The sequence below is a fragment of the Pituophis catenifer genome, unplaced genomic scaffold (genome assembly GCF_029215685.1).
Source record: "Pituophis catenifer annectens isolate HBS135680 unplaced genomic scaffold, rPitCat1.0.hap2 SCAF_11, whole genome shotgun sequence".
In the NCBI taxonomy this organism is placed as follows: Eukaryota; Metazoa; Chordata; class Lepidosauria; order Squamata; family Colubridae; genus Pituophis; species Pituophis catenifer.
This window is the reverse complement of record NW_027256891.1, coordinates 2,466,827-2,487,567: the sequence shown is the minus strand read 5'-3', so window position 1 is coordinate 2,487,567 and position 20,741 is coordinate 2,466,827. Positions and strand designations below refer to the sequence as shown.

The window sequence follows — 20,741 nt, the reverse complement described above, 5'->3', positions numbered from 1 at the left end:
TACTGTTAAGATGCCAACAGTACCTTATCATATCATATCAACCGTAGCACAAGAGAAGCGAACTCTCCGCAAAGCCAGAGCTGCAAATGCTGCAACAATGCTGCCCACACATGTCTGCCCAACATGTGGCAGAACATTCTGTGTCCGTATCGGCCTTACCAGCCACCTGCGGACACATCGTGGACAGCCCACAACCTGTTAGATGTCAAAGTCCTCTTCGAACATGATGGACGAATATCATCATTACATTATCATATAGAAATTTTCTTTTAAATTATAATTAAATGTAAATTCTAAATCTTTTGTCCACATGTTTTCCTATTGCTCAAGCATTATATCCAAAACTCTTTGCCCACTGAATCATAGCATGCTTTACATACTCATTCTCCAAGTTCAAGTTCAATAGCAATTTATAAACTTTAGCAATAATATGTATGCTACCATACAATAGAATTTCCAATTCATATTTACAAAATCAAATCCATAGCTTTTTTATCTAATTTAAATCTTTCTTTCAGTTGTAAATATGTAAACCAATGGCAAACTCATCCTTCTAACTCCAACTCCTCTTTAGATTTGAGGATAGGGTCACCATAACTGAAAAATATTATTTGACCAGAAGTCCAGCAGTTTGGCCTGGCCACTTTTTCTTTTCTTTTTTTTAAAAAGCTTCCTAGGTGGCCCTCAAAGGAGCATCTTCACAGAGAACCTAATTTTATATTTATTCCAATTCAATAAAGAAAGTGGTCGTTGAAATCAACAGTTACTTCGACCTTCTCATACCATAGAGAGGCATGCACATCTGAATCTTCATTCTTAATCCAAATCTTAAGTAACTCTTATTTAGGAGAGCCATCCAACTCTTTTAGCTAAACCAAACAATAAGCCTAAGCAAACACTGTCTTGAAACCGAAGAGATTTATTGGAGGGGAGAGAAATGGGGCTTTTGGGGAGATACTTATGTTTTTGTTTCTGCGTAGCTTGTATTCCAAAGAGCTGCAAACGAAGAGGTTTAACATGGAGAAGGGAGCTGCGCTGCGTCTCACGCTGATCATCGTGATTCAGGTAAGGGTCCACCCTGAGGATAAGAAGCTGTGGAAAGGTGGGATCTATGACAAACCAAAGTGGCGATGCTCCCAGCGATGTTATCCTGCAAATGCCGCTCTTGGGACTTGTGTCCCCCTGTCTGAGGCAGGTGTTCCATCCCCGTCTCACACACGCACACAAACAGCCAGCCAGGGGTTAAATAAACTGGCAGACAACAAATTCTTTCGATAAGAGGATTGGCAGCAACCCAGTAGCTGCTTGCCAAGAACTTTACTCATAAACAAGATACACACAGTTCAAGAATTGTCAAGTCCGGTCCGTAATTAAATCCAAGGCAGATAATGTTGTTTCCAAAGATGCAATATGACTCGATAGTAGTTAGTTTTGTCCGTCACAGAATCTGAATGGCCACCTCACCCCCTTTTATACCCTGTGAGGTGTGGTCCAGTGACTCAGCTTAATCTCTGGCACGCCTCTTCTTCTGTTGAGTGCGCTTATCTCTGCGATGCTACCGAGGATCCAGCCAAGACTCATCTCCCTCATTACTGTCCACCTGTTGCTGCGTGGACGTGCTCGGCCCCGAAGGCATTGCCAGAGAGGAGGGTTCTGGAGAGGGAGGCCTTGCCAACTCCTCTCCTTCACTCTCGGAGTCCTCTCCTGCCGATGGCACAAGCTCAAGTAACGGAGCCACAACAGCAGGCAAGGAAGCCGCGGCCTTTGCATAATGAAGTCTTACACCCGGCTTGCCCACAGCTCCCTGGGTGAGGGTTGGGCACCGCACCTTGGCAGCACCTCAGCCTACCTTGCCCCATTTTGGCCATCGGCAGGCGAGGCAGTAGCATAGCAGCCCTACAAGGCTGGTGAGGCCTTGCTGCTCCATTCAACTTCAGAGCGACTCAATGCGCTCCTCCTCTTGAAAAGCGCACAATTGTTGGTCAGCAAGCAGAAACCTGTGGCTATGCTAGTTAATCCTTCCGGTTCAGGTGCCAGTTTCTGCAGCTGCTCTCTGAACCTGGAACCTCCCTTGCCTGTGAGGGTCTCTGGCAGTGGTGAAATCTGAACTGGTTTGCTACTGGTTTGCTGGCTGCGCATGCATGCTGTGCGCCAAACACGTGGTGCATGTGCATGCACAGTGCACACCAAACGCGCACTCTGTGCATGCACACATGCACAGTACGCGCCAAAAGGAGGCTTGGGAAGGTAAGTAGAACAGTGAGGGGGCAATCAGCTGTGCAGCACAGTTTATCTTTGCTAGAAAGCAGGATTTCCTGCTTTCTAGCAAAGCTAAACCCCGCTGCACAGCTGATCATCGAAATACCAGTTCAGAGGAACCGGTAGCTTTTTTTAATTACCGGTTTGCCCGAACTGGTAGCTTTTTAAACTGCCGGTTTCAACTGAACCGGTAGCTAACTACCCATTTGCCTGAACCAGTAGCTTTTTTTTTACTACCGGTTCGCCCGAACGCATTTCACCCCTGATCTCTGGGTTTCTCTTTGGGCTGGTTGAGACTCGGGGCTCTCCTTCCACCACCAGGGACCACCTTCCTTTTACTTAAAGCTGCTTTTAGGGGCAACTACATTTTTTCCAGAGGATAGAATGATCTTACTTACCTTGTTTCCATTTCTATCTGAGAGGACCTATCATTCCGCATGTTGCACCTCTAAGAGCCGAGGTGGCGCAGTGGTTAGGGTGCAGTACTGCAGCTACTTCAGCTGACTGCTAGTTCAGCAGATCAGCGGATCAAATCTCACCAGCTCAAGTTTGACTCAGCTTTCCATCCTTCCGAGGTGGGTAAAATGAGGACCCAGATTGTTGGGGGCAATAGGCTATTTAGTATACTGTCAATAGTTGTAAGCCGCCCAGAGTCCTCTGGGCGGCATAGAAATATGATTAATAAAAATAATAATAATAATAAAAATGTTGTTAATTAGTCGATAAGAGATTTTTGCAGGGCATAATATGGCACAGTTTGTATAACAACCCCTCCTTCCAAACTCTGTCATATCCTGGCCTTAGGCCTACGGACACGGCCGTGGTTTTGAGGCCTCCTTGGAATCCGGCTTCAATAAATTAAGCTTCCCATATGATCTCCAGAGTTCCAGTCTTGTGGGAAGCCGGCTTGTTCCACGGATAGATGTTCATCTATTATGGAACCTATCTTGCTTACAATTGATCTTTCCAGGAGTTTGAAGCAGAAGCTCAAAGGGGCAATTGGATGGTAGCTTTCAACTCTGTCTTGTGGTTTGCCAGCTTTTAGAAGCGATATTATTTTAGCTTTTTTTGAAGTCTGGTGGCAGGCAGCCATTGGAAACTATGTCTCAGTGGAATTTACTGATCCAATTCTGTGTGTGCCTCCTGGACTTTATTGGGAATTCTGGATGAATGGCATGGAAGCCTTTAAAAAAACGTAGTAATTCCGCTTTGCTCAGTCTCTGGTGTTGTGTGGAAGGATCATTGGGGAGATGGTGCTCAGACTCTCTTCCTAGTGAGTTGAGATGCCGTGTCATGCTGGCTCCTGAGGTGTTTTTCCCACCAGGTTCTGGCGTCCCAATCCATTGCAAACCCCGTGGAATGCCGAGAAGGCGAATACCTGGGCGATCATGGCCTATGCATCCCCTGCAAGGAGTGCGGCCCTGGATTCGAACTTTCCAAGGTAACCTGAAGATGTGCTTATTGTTCCTTCTCAGACTTTTACACCCTAGCTTTTGCACCTGACACCTAGCTGATTATACTAGATAACTAATTTAGTTATACTAGATAACTAACAATCTAAACTAGTGTCTCCACATGTTATCCTTAGGGAAGCGGGCAAACCAGCATCTGCATTTCCTGTGTTGGATGAGGAGAGCACATCTCTCTCCTTTTTACAGAGGCACGAGGCACAAACTGTATCCCCGTTTGGTTTGGTGGCAGCAGCGCCACAGATAGAAAGTCCCTACAGAGAGTGATGAGGACTGCCGAGAAGATTATAGGAAGCTCGCTTCCCATCATTCAGGATGCTGCTTATAAGCGCTCTGTGCTTAGAGCTTGAAGCATTGTTAGAGACCCCACATACCCACTTTATGGTCTGTTTCTGTTGCTCCCCTCTGGGAGGAGGTTTTGAAGTATTTCCAGCAGGACTACCAGATTCTGGAACAGAATCGTTTTTCTTGCCATGTACATATATACATCCGAACCAGACTGTGTTGTTTCTCTCCGTCATGGAATATATGAGGGTATGTGGGTATATGCATAATTTTGTATTTCTTTATTTCTTTATTTAGTCATGTTTATGTAGTGTATATTGGAGGTGACGACCCTTTGGGAGCTGTATGCAACGAAATTTCATTTTAATGTATGTCGATTAATGTACATGCAAAGCGACAATAAAGTTATTGTTCTATTCTGTCCAATGGAATTTGCATAGGAAACTCTTTGAGTCTGCCACAGCCGTTTATGACTACAGTCTTCAACTTAAAGCCATTTTATTTCAAATGAAATCAGTCAGGCGTTTTCAAAATTAAACTCTTGCTCCACCTTGTTCCTTTTTTGCAAATTGGCATGCACTTTAAAATCAAATGTTTTTCTCTGACGTTTTTAGTTTGTGGGGTAAGCCACAAACCTGTCTTTACCCTTCAAAAGTATAGATATTGTATTTACCTGAAAAAAGACCATTTACCCCCCCCTCCCCAAATTCTTCAGCTTTAAAGCTGGTTTAGGTGTTGTATTTGCTGAGAATACAGTAGGAGAGGCAGATGTTGTTGGTGGGCTTCTTTTAGCCAGGTGAAAAGGCAACAGTGAAGAGTATGCTAGATGGATTGTCATAAGGAACGTATTTCATGACAATTTTGGTGCTAAATCAATGGTGAAATCTAAAATTTGTTACTACCGGTTCTGTGGGCGTGGCTTGGGGGGGTAATGTGACTGGGTGGGCGTGGCCATTTTTTAAAAAAACTTTTAAAATCATTTTTTCTACAACTTCTTCGGTGAAGAGGTTGTAAAAAAATGCTTTCAAAAGGCTCTGACGATCCCAGCTGAGTAGCCTGATCAGCAGAGGCTTTTTTTTTCTTTTAAAAGCCTCTGCTGATCAGGCAACTCCGCTGGGATCATCAGAGGCTTTTAAAAGCATTTGACGATCCCAGCTGAGCCCCACAATCATCAGATGGTTTTTTTTTACTTTTAAAAGCATTTTTTCGGGTGAAGAGGTTGTAGAAAAAATGCTTAAAAAAAAAAAGCCTCTGATGATTGTGTGGCTCAGCTGGACATGGGGGGGTGGAGGGATTTTTGCTACCGGTTCTCTGAACCACCCAACTCCATCGCTACCGGATCGGGCGATCTGGTCCGAACCAGGAGCATTTCACCTCTGTGCTAAATTACCCTTATTGGAATAGCTGGAACATCGTCATCTCTGCAAAGTAATTCATTGCATTTCCTCTGTAAAACAGAAATCCTCCTCCCCCCTCTCCCTTCTTACCTCCCTCCCTCCCTCCCTCCCATGATTTTTCTGTATGCATAGACAGAATAACAGTCTCGGGATGCGTCTCTCTTGCAGGAGTGTGGCTACGGGGAAGGGAGGGAGGCTGAGTGCACCCCATGCCAGCCCAGGAGGTTCAAGGACAGCTGGGGACCGCATGGCTGCAAGTCCTGTCTCTCCTGTGCACTGATCAACCGGGCCCAAAAGTCCAACTGCAGCACCACCTCCGATGCCACCTGTGGAGGCTGCTTCCCCGGGTAAGGCTATCTGGTTCCACCTGGAGTCTTTGATCAAAACAAGACCTCTTAACAGTAAATGCAGAACTGGGCAGCTATTGAGAGTCCATTTGTGGTTGTGATGGGGTGCTCGAGTAAGCTATCCACTTTTTTAAAAGCGTCACCAAGAAAATCAAATCCTGCGAGGGAAAGATGGATTGAGATCTCCCATGAATTACACCCCTTGTGTTTGGTGTGATCCTGATTGCTATTCACAATGGTGTCGAATTGCTCCCATTTGTACACAATCTTCCTGGCAGTTGACCGAGAGAGTCCAAACTTTGGAAATCCCTTCATAAACTTTTTTAGACTGATGAGCATCCAGCTTTACAATAATAATAATAATAATAATAATAATAATAATAATAATAATAATAATAATAATAACAACAACAACAACAACAACAACAACAACAACAACAATAATAGGACTCGAGCTGCTGAGCTATTAACCAGCCTCAAAGGCTGTGAATCTCACTAAAGATTAAATAATAATAATAATAATAATAATAATAATAATAAGAAGAAGAAGAAGAAGAAGAAGAAGAAGAAGAAGAAGAAGAAGAAGAAGAAGAAGAAGAAGAAGAAGAAGAAGAAGAAGAAGAAGAAGAAGAAGAAGAAGAAGAAAAGACCTGGTTATGGCTGACCAACGGAACACTGAAGAAAGAAACAGAAGGCCTGATTCTTGCAGCCCAGGAACAAGCCATCAGAACGAATGTAATCAAAGCCAGAATAGAAAAATCTGCTGATGACCCCAAATGCAGACTCTGCAAAGAAGCGGATGAAACCATTGATCACATACTGAGAGGTTGCAAGACAATAGCTCAGACTGACTACAAACAACGTCATAATACAGTCACTCAGATGGTCCACTGGAACTTGTGTCACAACTACCATCTGCCTGTAGCAAAGAACTGGTAGGATCATAAGCCTGAAAAAGTGGTCGAAAATGAGCATACAAAACTGCTTGGGACTTCCGAATACAGACTGACAAAGTTTTGGAACACAATACCCCGGATATCACGATTGTGGAGAAGTAAAAAGTGTGGATCGTCGACATTGCCACACTTGGTGACAGCAGAATCGACCAGAAACAACTTGAAAAAGTCGCCAGATATCAGGACTTGAGAATCGAACTGCAGAGACTCTGGCATAAACCAGTGCAGATGGTCCCAGTGGTACTCGGCACACTGGGTGCTGTGCCTAAAGACCTAGGCAAGCACTTAAGAACAATTGGCGCTGACAAGATCACCATTGGTCAGCTGCAGAAGGCCACCTTATTGGGATCTGCCCGCATAATCCGCCGATACATCACGCAGCCCTAAACGCTTGGGAAGTGTTCGACTAGTGATTTGAGATACGAAATCCAGCATGGTTATCTTATTTGCTGTGTATACTGTCAGGTTTGTGTATAATAATAATAACAATAGCAACAACAACAACAACAACAACAACAACAACAACAATAATAATAATAATAATAATAATAATAATAATAATAATAATAGAGTGCCTTCTGATAGGAGGGGCCTGGCACAATATTGTCAATCACTTTATAGCATTTAGTCACATGATTTTCTTGGCAAACTTTCCTTGGCGTGGTTTGTCATTGTCTTCTCCCTTGCGATTGAAAATGGATGCTTGGCAGTTGTCACGTTTGCCTCCAGTCTCTTGCCACCCAGCTGGAACCATCTTCACAACTGTGTGCTCTTGTGGGGAAGGGATACTTTTGGCTCTCCTGCTGGTGTTCTTCCCTCACCCCTCACAGGAACATCCCCTGCCCAGCAGGGATGGAGGGGTTCATAAGGGTAGCACTATTACTATTCTTTCTTTCTGAGATGGACTCAGGGGAGCCTCGGGTTCGAGTTCAGCCTCAGCAACTTCCTGAGTGATGCTGAGCCAGTCACTCTCTCGCAGCCCAATCAGAACCTGAATTTGTTTTTGTTTTTGTTTTTTGTGGCGGAAAAACAAGAGGAAAGGAATATTGCATCCTGGAAGAAAGTTGGGGTGTAGATTTGACGAATGAATAAACAAAATTGTCAGGTTTTTGGGCAGCAGTGTCAAATCAGGGAATCCATGCCATGTTCAGAAAGTGGTTAGTTCACTAGATGGGCTGCTCATAACCCTCCTTTTCCATATGCCTAAGATCCTTGCACCAAGGAGAACTGGCAGAGCTCAGGAAAAGCAGATGAACAAGGGAGCAGAAAGGAAGCCAATTATTCACTTATTTCCTCTGATCTTGGTGCTACTTCAGTTCATTTTGGGCTGCTTTAAGGTAATTCAATATGAACTGGGTTGATTGATTGATTTCATTGAATTTGTTATGGATGATGAACTGCTCTCGTGATTACATGTTCAGTTCCCTGGAAATGATTTTGGTGTATGAATCGGTCCTCAGTGCAGCAGGGGAGCAAGGAAGTAGTTAACTGAGAGTAATGGGTTTTGCAGCCTTTGGGAAGCCTCTGGTGCCCTCTGCCCATGTTCAGGTGTTAAGTAGCCCTCTGCAGCTCCTCCATATTAAACATTGGCCCAATTTTCTTCCTTTTTATAGCTTCTACAGTAAAACTCAGATTGGTGGATTCCAGGACCTTGAATGTGTGCCCTGCACAAAGCAGACCCCACCCTCCGAACCACAGTGTAAGTACTAACTAGGCTTCCAGGAGCTCCTTGTCCTCATTATGCTTCAGGACTCAACCTCCTGATGGAGTTTTACACCAGGGTCTCCAAACTTGGCAACGTTTAAGACTTGTGGACTTCAACTTCCCGAATTCCATGGCTGGCCGAGGAATTCTGGGAGTTTTTTTTTTTTTTTTAATTTGATTTATATGCCACCCTTCTCCGGAGACTCAGGGCGGCTTACAATGCGTTAAGCAATAGCCTTCATACTTTTGTATATTTTATACAAAGTCAGCTTATTGCCCCCACAAACTGGGTCCTCATTTCACCTACCTTAGAAAGGATGGAAGGCTGAGTCAGCCTTGAGCCTTGGAGAGATTCGAACCAGCAGTAATTGCAGGCAGCTGTGTTAATAACAGGGTGCTTAGACCACTGTACCATCAAGGCTCCTGTTGAAATCCACAAGTCTTTAAGTTGTCAAGTTTGTTCTACAATGTAGTAAGATTGAGGCTTGCCAAATATTTGGGCTCCCTGCCTACATAGAAGTAAAGGTAAAGGATTCCCCTGTCCAGTTGCGTCCAATGCTAAGGTCTATTGCTCATCACCATTTCTGAGCCAAGGGAGCCAGTATTGTCCAAAGACACTTCTGTGGTCATGTGCCCAGCATGACTATACGCCAAGGCGCTCAGAACATTGTTGCCTTCCCACCAAAGTGGTACCTATTTATCTACTCACATTTGCATGCTTTCAAACTTCTAGGTGAGCAGGACCTGGAGCAAGGAACAAGAGCTCGCCCTGTCACATGGCACCCGGGTCTCGAACCCAGACTGTCAGCTTTCCAGCTGACAAGCTCAGCATCTTTAAGTGCTGAGCCATCACACCCCTGGCCTCCATATATAAAATTGTATATCGGGGAAGTTTGATTCTGCAAATGGTGCATAGGCATCTGGGGTGGAGAGCAAATCGATAACCACTGGCATTTATTTAGTTGTGCCTCTTGATGCACGGTGAGTAAATTATACGCCAATAATGCCCTGCTCCCAATAGCCTTGTGAGATATGTGGAAACCCTGCAGAATCCTATCAGTGCTGACTCCTGATCAACAGGAAGAAAACTCAGCCAAAGCCGCCTGACTTCATGGCCTATAAAACTCTTGAGACCTAGTGGCATTTTGAGATGCTGTTCCAGTGAAGAGGGCTAGAAACATCTATCCCTTAAGAGGTTTTGCAGTGGTGATTTCAGGTTCCAAGCACACATTTTCTGTCTGAACGGAATCTGCATTGCCTTGCTGAAAATGCTTTTATTTATTTTTCATTTCTAATATATTCCAGTTCAACTGCAAGGCATGCTAAGTCTCGCTATACGTGTCCTCTAAGTAGGAAGGCTTGAAGGGTTTTAGTAGCTGTGCACTCACAAGAGCAAAGCAGGCCCTCCTGCCCCCCCCCCCCGCCCCCGGTCAGCAAGATAGGAAGAGGGAACTTCTGCAGTTGCTGATTATTGGGAAATTGGAACAAAGCTCATTTTGCATTCGGGAGATGGAAATGTTCCATTCTGCATTATGGAGCGCACACACATCCTGTCCAACCAAACGCAGGTTCCTAACTGGGATTTGTTGCCCATCAAATAGAAGATGGAAACCTGTTCCTTTCTGCTTTCTTCGTCTTCTGCCATATCCGTCATCGGATGTTGGAGATCATGTTGGCGATCCTATTTTTATGAACAGCTGCATGAAAAAGTGCTGCTGAGTTTTGCCCAAACCAGACCCTTAGATTTTGAAGCCATGATGTTCTTCTTCTGTCTGGACCTCATTTGCCTTCAATCTTTCCCTGGAGGATTTTTTTTTTATTTGATTTATATGCCGCCCTTCTCCGGAGACTCAGGGCGGCTTACAATGCGTTAAGCAATAGCCTTCATACTTTTGTATATTTATACAAAGTCAGCTTATTGCCCCCACAAACTGGGTCCTCATTTAACCTACCTTAGAAAGGATGGAAGGCTGAGTCAACCTTGAGCCTGGCGAGATTCGAACTTGCAGTAATTGCAGACAGCTGGTGTTAATCACAATGCTATCAGTCTGCTGAACCACCAGGCCCTATTAAGTGAAGTATGTCGTATTTGTTGTATTTTTCCAGGTGTCGCATCACATATCCGAAATATTCTAACTTTCACTTTTTAATGGTTTTGATGATTTCCCTTGGCTTTCCCAGATGGCTTATCACCTCCTCATTTCTGATTTTGTCAACCCAGCTTATACGTATCAGCCTCCCTGCTTTGAATGGTGTTTTTGATCTTGGTAGGCCTTTCTAGAATTGGCTTAGAAGAAAGTTCCACGGAACCTGCCCAAGACCCAGCTCTGGTGGTGCTCACAAGCAGTGCCCTGGCACTCCTGGCGCTGATCCTCCTGACAGTCGCCATTCTCTACTGCCAGCAATTCTGGAAGAGCCAGTGCCAACATGGTGAGTGGGTTTTGCCTGCAGTTGCCCCTCCTTTCCCCACTCTTGCTAAGGGAAATGGGTCTCTCTCCCACCAGGGTTTTCTCTGCCTCAGCAATATGCTTTTTAGTCTCGTACAGAGATGGAAGATGACTTGATGGAAATACGCACGGATGTTACCGAGACAAAAGGGGCAGAAACGTATTTTGAAGTCCTGAGAAACGAGATAATATTTGGAAGCATCTCAGGCAGATGATTCAGTGGAATATAAAAAGAGGGGAGGAGGTACTGGATAAAACAGACTGGCAGATTCCTGACAACCAGTCACAACAAAAAGTCTGCTCTACTACTTTTGCAAATCTCGTACAGGTAGTGCTTACACCATTCGCAAAGCGACCGTTCAGAATCACAGTGGCACTGAAAAAGTGGCCTATGTCTGGTCCCGCAGTCACAACCGTTGTAGCCTCCCCATGGTCACATGATCAGAATTTGAACACTTTGCAACTGGCATGCATTTATGACGGTAGTAGAGACACAGGGTCAGGTGATCGCCATTTGCAACAAATGGTGAGAAGAGCAAGGAAGATGATTAGGGGACTGGAGGCTAAAACATATGAAGAACGGTTGCAGGAACTGGGTGTGTCTAGTTGAATGAAAAGAAGGACTAGGGGAGACATGATAGCAGTCTTCCAATATCTCAGGGGCTGCCCCAAAGAAGAGGGAGTCAAGCTATTCCCCAAAGCACCTGAGGGTAGAACAAGAAGCAAAGGGTGGAAACTAATCAAGGAGAGAAGAACTTAGAACTAAGGAGAAATTTCCTGACAGTTAGAACAATTAATCAGTGGAACAACTTGCCAGCAGAAGTTATGAATGCTCCAACACTGGAAAGTTTAAAGAAGATGTTGAATAACCATTTGTCTGAAGTGGTGTAGAGTCTTCTGCTTAAGCGGGGGGGGTTAGATTGGAAGACCTCCAAGGTCCCTTCCAACTCAGTTATTCTATTTGTGATTTGAGACCTTCGCAACTGGCTTCCAATAAGCAAAGTCAGTGGGGGGAAGGGGGGGGACTTAACAGCCACATGATTACTTAACAACTGCAATGATTCACTTAACAACTGTGACAAAAAAAGGTAAAATGGGGCAAAATTCACTTAACAACGGCCTTGCTTAGCAATTGAGCTTAATTGTGGTCCTAAGCTGAGGACCCCCTGTGCTCTTTCAAAAGAAGCTGAAAATCTCCCATTTGTTGATCAAGATGACCTCTGACACTCAAGTATAGCACTGAAGACCTTCCTGCAGGATTGTTGCCACACCAACAAGAGGCAGATGTAGAAAGAACTTGGAAAATTCCATAATGCAACAAACCCAACCGTTGGGACAGAATTTACCTCAGCTGCAGACGCCTGCAGCAGAGTCAATGTTTCTGCATTCTCCTGGGGGCTCCCAGAGGGTTTTGGAGAAGACCAAGGCCAATTCTGGACCTTCATGACTCACAGATCGCACCAAAGTGACCTTTGTGTGGAATTTGGTGATAGAAGGGATGGCCAGATGAGTCATACCCTCATTCAGGTCAATGACCCCGTGCTGAACAATTATACAAACCTAGTGCCAAGATTGATAGATGTTTCAGTGATCCCATGAGATGGGGGACCACCAACCATAAAATCTGCAAACTAAGCAGGGTCAGTGTTGAATCTGGGTATAGCTACTGGGTTTAAAATTATTGGCCAGAGATGTGGGATGGAATGATTGGGTTCTAATTGACCAGTTTAGAGAAGGACTTGCAGAGAGCTGAACTGGTGAAATGAGGCAGCCCAGAAACTTTGGAAGTTCTGTCCCAATGTTGCAGGATAACAAATGCTGACTAGAATAGTTGAGGCAAGGGAGAAATGGCAAGGGGAAGAGTTTTGAAGCCCCTCTTCTCCCATAGTCCCCCCTTCCTGATGGCTGCCTTTGACTCCAGTTCTGGAGAATCCATGCCAACTGGAGCAGTCAAACGGTTTCTGTCACCAGGAGAGAAACTGAGAAAGAAGAACCAAAGCTTCTGGTTTTGGTACGAAGCCCTCAGGTGCCATAATTAAAATTCACCCTTTTGACTCAGTTGTAAAATGCCTCTCTAGGACTATGCAGGCCATAGAGCAAGCGAGGGCTTCATCCGTTTCAAGATGTGTTGCAGGAAACTTTGCAAGCCCTCACCTGGGACTCTGAGAGGGGCCTCGGGCAATTAAGGAGACCTCAGGTGAGTGACAGCAGGCAGGCACAATGTATGTATTGTTTCCGTCGCTGTTTATTTAGACTCAGGCAGGGCTCTCTTGTGCCCTCAAGAGCGACTGCCAATTTTATACAGTGGTGCTTAAAAGTTTGCAAACCCTTCTGAATTTTCAATATTTCTGCATCCATAAATATCAACATGATGCTGAAAAAGAGCTGAGAATCTTTAGGAGCACTAATAGTTCTTATGACTTGGCTGGATTAAAGCTTTTGGGACATCTGGTTGCTGGAGTTGCCATGCAGGAAAAAGAAAATCTGAAAAGAATTACGGTGAGAATTGTGTGTGTGAAGCATGAACATGGAACAGCTCAACCCAGTGAAAGCTGAAATGAAACAACCACGGATTGATATTGTAGGCATTGGCAAACTGAGATGGACTTGGATCAGCCACTTTCAGTCAGAAGATAACATAGTTCATTACTCAGAACATAAAAACAAAGTTGGTTTTCTAATTAGGAAGAAGACAGCCAGAGGAGGAGTTGTCTATAAGGCAGGCAGGGCCAGAATAATATCAATTAGACTTGATGTGCTGCTTGTGATTGGAGACTGGAATGCCAAAAGCTGGAAACATGAAAGAGGAAAATGTAGTTGGATTTTATGGCTTAGGAAACTGAAATGAAGCAGAGACTGATTTAGCCATTTGCCAGGCCAAAGATTTCTTCATAGCCAACACTCTTCTAACAACCAAACATGGACATCACCAAATAGCAAATACAGAAATCAAATTGCTTGCTTATTGCTTACAGGAAGGAGAAGAGCTCAGTTATAGTATCCAAAATGTGGGTAGGTGCTGATAGTGGAACAGATCGGGAAAGGCTGATGCACAAGTTGAGCTAAAGAAGGAAGCCAGTCAGTTTCCACAATATGAGTGTGAACATGCAGGCACCGTTTTCAAGGAGAACATCAGAAATCATTTTGAATCTTGAACTTCATTGGCTTTAAGGGTAACCTCAACTACTGGAATTGCACCTGAAAGCATATTGGGAGCCGCATGTGCCCAAACCCAATGGCATTAACTGCCTGCACCACCACATTCTGTACCAGCGGAAGCTTCCAGATGTGTTCAAGGGCAGCTGCATGTAGAGGTCACAAGTTCTCATTGTCAGGAAATTTCTCCTTAGTTCCAGGTTGCTTGTCTCCTTGGTTAGTTCCCATCCATTGCTTCTTGCCCTGCCTTCTGGGGCTTTGGAAAATAGGCTGACCCCCTCCCCCACATCTTTGTGGCAATCCCTCAGATATTGGAACACTGCTGTCATGTCACCACTACTCAGATCCTCCAGTCTAGGTTGATGCTGTGAAGTTCCAGCGCGACCACCATCGCTACAATTTTCCTAAAAAGGAACGGTTGGAAATTGTCCAGGACAGTGGGGTCCAGCAATGGCCTTTTGAGGAGGAGGGGATGAACCACTGCCTCCTTGACAGGGGTCTGCTCTTTCAAAGAGAAATTAATCACATCCAAACGGGGGTGAAATGTAAAATTTGTTACTACAGGTTCTGTGGGCGTGGCTTGGTGGGGGGGGATAATGTGACTGGGTGGGCGTGGCCAACTTTTTTTTTTTTTTAGCTTTTCAAAGCATTTTTTTCTAATGCTTTGAAAAGCCTCTCTGCCGATCAGGCAACTCAGCTGGGATCGTCAGAGACTTTTCAAAGCATTTTTTTTACCACTTCTTCAGCCAAGAGGTTGCAGAAAAAAATGCTTTGAAAAGCCTCTGACGATCCCAGCTGAGCCGCGCGATCATCAGAGGCTTTTTTTTTTTAACTTTTAAAAGCATTTTTTCGGCGGAAAAGGTTATAGAAAAAATGCTTTTAAAAGTAAAAAAAAAAAAAAAAGCCTCTGATGATCATGCGGCTCAGCTGGGCGTTGGGGGAGGGGGCAGGGATTTTTGCTACCGGTTCTCTGAACCACCCGCTGCCATCGCTACCGGAATGGGGGTTCCGGTCCGAACCGGGAACATTTCACCCCTGCATCCAAACCCCAAACACATGCCCTGTCCCAGGTAGCCATGACCATCCAGGAAGGAGATGGATCTGATGCAGAGATGGCCGAGCTAACAGCGCAAGGACCCTGTTCACTTCCTCAGGCCCTCTCATCCTTGATGAGGGCAGCCTTGTTACCGACTGACCTGGCATTCTGCAGCAACAGTTGAAAGACTTAAAGGTCTGGTAACGGTGCCAGAATGCGTCACTGGAGCCATGTATCTATGGGGTGTTCCCCAAGAGCAGCCCACCTCATTTCCTGCCATATCTCTTGTGGTAGATGACCTGTCCCTGAGATTTCTCCCCCGACCTCTCCCATCTTGGACCAGACACACAAACCCTTATGAAAGTGTATCCAAGTGTATCATCTGTATCTGTGCATTCAGTGGGCAGATTAAAACAACGAGCACGTTTATAAACTGTGATCCAATTACAAACAATCCCAAAAAGCTCTCCAGCATATGAGCCTGCCCTCATTGTGGAGACTTTCTTGCAAGGTGTGTAAACTCCTGTTTCTTCTTCTTTTTGGTTGCATGTTTCTAAAGTGTTTTTGAGAAGTCAGAATGTCTCTGGTCAGAGAGTGACCTTTCGGACATCTGCTGGGCCAACTGGTATCCATGAACTGCCGCCAGATGCTTGTTCCTTGGACATCAGGAACTTCAGGTCTCCCTACAGACCCCCAGAAGGTGAATTTCTCCAGTGGGTTTTCATAGAGTAACCAAGATGGAGTCTGTGTCCACTTAGAGCCTCTTTCCTAGGTGCTTACCGTTCTTTGAGCTAGAGATGTAGAAAGGAGCCCCAATGAACCTTGAGAAGATGTTCTGCGGGACTCAAGAATGAGTCCTCCAGCGCTTTGCATAGAATCCTGATGCTCCTTTACTTGTTTCAAGAGAGGAACATGTACATGTTCAGAAGGCACTCCCCATGCTTGGAATTCAAATGTCAATTCCATAATTGGGATGGGTGGGAAGTTAATGCTTTGATCTGCAAAGGAGGTTCAAAACCGTCATTTGCGCAAACTCGCCAAGACATCTGCAGACAGGTTGGGGTGGAAGACAAGACAAGCATGTTCACACCTTGTGTGCAGAATATTTTGTGTTTTATGATTCAGTTTAATTAGGTGTAAACATAATTCACTCCTCTTAAAATTATACATTACAGGCAGTCCTCGACTTAAAACAGTTCATTTACTGACTGACAAGTTACAACAGCACTGGAAAAAGTGATTTACGACCGTTTTTCATGCTTACGACCTGTGTGGCATCCCCGTAGTCACAGGATCGTAATTTGGATGCTTGGCAACTGACTCATATTTATGAGGGTTTCAGAGGCCTTTTGTGACTTTCTGATAAGCAAAGTCAACGGGGAAGCCAAATGCACTTAACAGCTGGGTTACTAACTTATCAACTGCAGTGAACAACTGTGGCAAGAAAGGCAAAACGTAGTTTGTTTGTTTGTTTGTTTGTTTGTTTGTTTGTTTGTTTATTTATTTATTTATTTATTTATTTATTTATTGGTTCAATTTATATGCCGCCCTTCTCTGGAGACTCAGGGTGGCTTACAATGTGTTAAGCAATAGCCTTCATACTTTTGTATATACCTGCTTAGTAGGGCTTTTGGCCTCCCCTAAGCGCTGTTCTTTTTATACAAAGTCAGCTTATTGCCCCCACAATCCGGGTCCTCATTTTACCCACCTCGGAAGGATGGAAAGCTGAGTCAACCTTGAGCCTGGTGAGATTTGAACTTGCAGTAATTGCAGGCAGCTGGTGCTACTTAATAGCACTGCTGCGTCACCAAGGCTCATGTTAACAAATGTCTCATTTAACAACAGAAATGTTGGGCTCGATTGTCATAAGTCGGAGACTAGCTGTATTACTTGTTAAGGAGGAAGAAAAAGTTCAACGCTGGTGGGGAACGATGGGCCTCCTGAGGGTTCTCCAGACCTCCTCAGATCTGCCTTTGGCTCTCCTCTGACCTTCTGGAAGCCTCTTGGGTGGAATTGGGTCCTTCTGGCCCTGAGAGAGGAGTATGCTCAGGTGGGCTTCTGGCCCGATGACCTTTTAGTCAGAGGAAAAGGGGGCTTTCCTCCTCCTCCTGGTTGGCGTTTATTTCTTTATCATGAAATTTATTTGGCGCCCATCTCGCATCCAATAACACTGGGTGACTTACAACAGGGGCTATTGTCATATCAGCAATGAAGACTGTGAAATAAAAATGAAGAACTTGTTGACTTCAGGCTGCTTTACAACTGCCTGCCCAATACATTTGTGATTTTATTTTCCAAAATGCTCATATATATTTTTTATCAATTTCAATTTTCAGTTGAAACTGATCTTTTTCATATATTTTTTTCCAAGGTTTAGGCAGTGGTGGGATTCAAATAATTTAACAACCGGTTCTCTGCCCTAATGATTTCTTCCAACAACCAGTTCACCAAACTGCTCAGAAAGTTAACAACCGGTTCTCCCGAACTGGCTGAATCCCACCACTGGGTTTAGGGCTGTGTAGCACTTTGAAGGTGAAGGCAAAATTGATGCTGGGGAGTGGGGAGGGGGCACCCCGGGAAAGAGGTGGCTGCTTTTTTGCTTCCAATTAAATCCAAAGGGCTGCCTGGCTGCCTTCTGTGTCTGTGGCCTCCCCTTTCCCTGAGTTGGGCAAGCAGCTGTAGGACTTTCCATCTTCATCTGAGTGGGTTGGAGAAACCGGCAATCTTAACTGGGTTTTCCTAATTTCAGGCCCTGTCAGAGCTCTTCAGTTTATCCCAGGAGTGGATGTTCCTGGATCCCATCTCCCCCATCCACAGCCTGATACAGATCGGTCCAAGATGGTGACAGTCACTTCCAAGACCCCCCAAGCCAGGAGCCCCTTGGAGGTGCAGCCCCTGTTAGGGACTCCTGGGCTCCACGGCTGCTCCTTCCACGGGGGCTTTTCCGAGGGCAGAGAGGACCGCAGCAGAGGTCCTGATGGCCCAGGCCAGCCCTCCTCCTGCGCCAGGGAATCGCAGCATTGCTGGCCTCACGCCCCGGTGGAATGCACTGAGCTGGATCTGCAGGCCTTCTCTGCCTGGGCCGGGAAGGGGACGGCCGAGATAGGAATGCCAGGCAAACGGAAGCCGACAACTGAAGTGCTCTCAGGATCTGCCTGTCCAGCAGCCCAAGCTGGACGCTCTCTGGAAGCGGCTTCAGCCTTGTGTTCCTCCTTCCAAAACTGGACCCTTGAAAGTGGGGAGCCCCTGCGAAGTTCCTCTAGCAATGTTTCTCTGGAGCAGCCACCACTCTGAATATTTACGATTTCTCCTCTCTTCTGTACACTTCAGCCATTGCTATTCTTCACATGGATCTTGTGGCACTGGCAACATTGGCCGAGCTAAAGAGACCCTGCCTTCCAGGTGGATTCTGTGGCTGTCTTTTCTTTCATACCATCCAGCCTCATCCTAAACTGAAAAGGTTCTCCCATCTCCATTGATGGATCCCGAAGGCTGGCACTGAGCCAGACGTCAAGGTTGCAAAAGTTTATTGACTTCCAGGCCAGTTGTGGAAGAAAGCTCTGCAGAAGATTTTGCAGAAACCTTCTGCAGAGGGTTGCAAAATGCAAAAAGCATTTTGATGCTTTTTTTTGCTTTATGACTAATTTATTGGGACTTAAGGCCATAATGTCCAACTCTAGGATGTTTTCTACTCATCCATGAGAACAGCCGAACAAGCCCATCCAGGGTCTGCTGGGGGTCGAGTGGCTTCAGCTGAGCAAGACACTACCTTGTCTCTTAGAGTAAGATCCTAAAAGAGAGAGCAAAAAGTGTTTACTTGAAGATAGTGGGAGAAAGGAAATCCAAGAGAGACCTGGACTATCACGTGTCTACTTGATTTCTCCATGAAAGTCACCTTCTGATCAGCTTCGCAAGAAGGCTGCAGAGTCAGAAGACAGCTTCTCAGCACTCCGGGTCTGTCTCCTGGTTTCTCCCATTTGGCTGCTTGAAGTGTGTAGCTCCATCTCACGATGGAGTCATTGTACAATACTTGAAAATCCCGGAACTTAAGTGGGTTTCTTCATTGATTGTTAAAAATGTGGTTTATTTTCAGGGCATGGAGGTAAGTTACAATACTCCAATGAACCCTGAAAAATTACCTTACATTGCTGTGGATTTGAGGTGTTCTTTTTCCTCTGGACACTGATAATAATTTTAACATGGCTGTTTTCAAAATATGCCTTGATCATTCTGAGCTTCCGAGCTCTTCAGCAAATATAAAGGGAAGGGCTCTGGCCACAGTTGTTTATTTCCTCTTTGAGCAGGTACTGTAGGTACTGCATGAAATTGATTTTTTAAATCACAAAAATGGTAGCAGAAGAAGACTCATTTTTTTTTAATCCAGAAGCTCTGAGTGTTATGTATTTTTTCATTATGCATTTTTCATTGGTTCTAGAGGAGTCAGATCCTGCCTGCCTTACCTGTGCTGGTAGTGAGGCTGTTCATTCAGTGTTCCTTCCTTGCCTTTGCATGGTAACAAGCCCTTCTGAAATGCCTTCCTTCCTTCTCAGATACAACTTTGTCGTATCTGACAATCCACCTTCATGTGGTCAATTCCAGAATTCAGTTCCCTGTATAAACAGAGGTAGTCCTCACTTAATAACCCTAATTCGAATTTACAAGTCTGCTGCTTGTACAAGACTGTTGCTGTGACCAGGACTGTGCTCACTGGCTGGGAAGGGACAAAATTATTCAGTTTCACACCTTTGATTTTTGTAAACTTCCTAAGCACGCCCCCCTGGCACCGCCACCTTTGCAACACTCCAATTCCTTCTTCCTCTCTTGTGCACATTGAAAGCAAAGCCATTGTGCTGCTGGGGGCAGGGGGGGTGGCGGGGGGGGGGGTCTGGGAGCCATGAGGACTGCCAGTAGTTAGGGAAATAATTGAAGGAAGGAAGGCCAAGACTGCCTTGTTGAGTCAGGCTTAACCAAGCTTCATTGGACATCTTTTTCTTACATTGTTAGTAATTAATTAACTGAGCCTGGAGGCATCCTAACAGTTCGTCATCCTGGCTTGCTAATGACAACTCTGTCAGGAATGGAAGGATACCTGGGGATCAGAAATGGAAAGGTGTGTTTTTGTATAATATGCTGAAAGGGCTAGAATTCAGTAAAGGTTCGGTGTGGTCGTTGTGGGTTTCAGACAGGAGGGATCAGGAGGATCATTTTTGCCGGTTGGGATCATTGTATTTTGGAACTGAGTATTAAGACAATAAGTACTCAGCCAAATGTGTGGCTTTTCTTCCACCTAATACTGCTGTGGCTGTTGCCATGTGGAATCGTTTTGGTGAATGCAATTTTACTGTGTAATGTTTCCGAGAGCCTCTGGTACAGACTTTTTTGTAATACAGCTTCAGGATGGAGCTGTCATTTTTTACCATCTCATTTAATAGATTGAAATGACTTTGGGTTAGTTAAATTGCTCTTTCTTACATCATCACTGCCAGGTTTGCCTGAAATGTCAACATAATTGGTGAATTGGTTGACTGGGGTTTCACATAATCTATGATGGGGTCTTCAATCTTGGCAACTTTAAGAGTTGTGGACTTCAACTCCCAGAATTCGCTGGCTGAGGAATTCTGGGAGTTGAAGTCCACAACTCTTAAAGTTGCCAAGGTTGGAGACCCCTGTCATAGATTATAGGAG

The 20,741-nt window shown here is 44.9% G+C and overlaps 1 protein-coding gene across 1 annotated transcript; it reads left to right on the top strand.

Moving 5' to 3' along the window:
- The first annotated feature begins 995 nt into the window (after positions 1-995).
- On the top strand, positions 996-18,851 carry EDA2R (ectodysplasin A2 receptor). Its single transcript, XM_070952106.1, has 7 exons — positions 996-1,065; positions 3,584-3,700; positions 5,579-5,757; positions 8,327-8,412; positions 10,689-10,847; positions 15,616-15,756; positions 17,806-18,851. The coding sequence occupies exons 1-7, from the start codon at positions 1,018-1,020 to the stop codon at positions 18,348-18,350; spliced, it is 1,275 nt and encodes a 424-aa protein (XP_070808207.1). The 5' UTR covers positions 996-1,017; the 3' UTR covers positions 18,351-18,851.
- Positions 18,852-20,741: the final 1,890 nt, after the last annotated feature.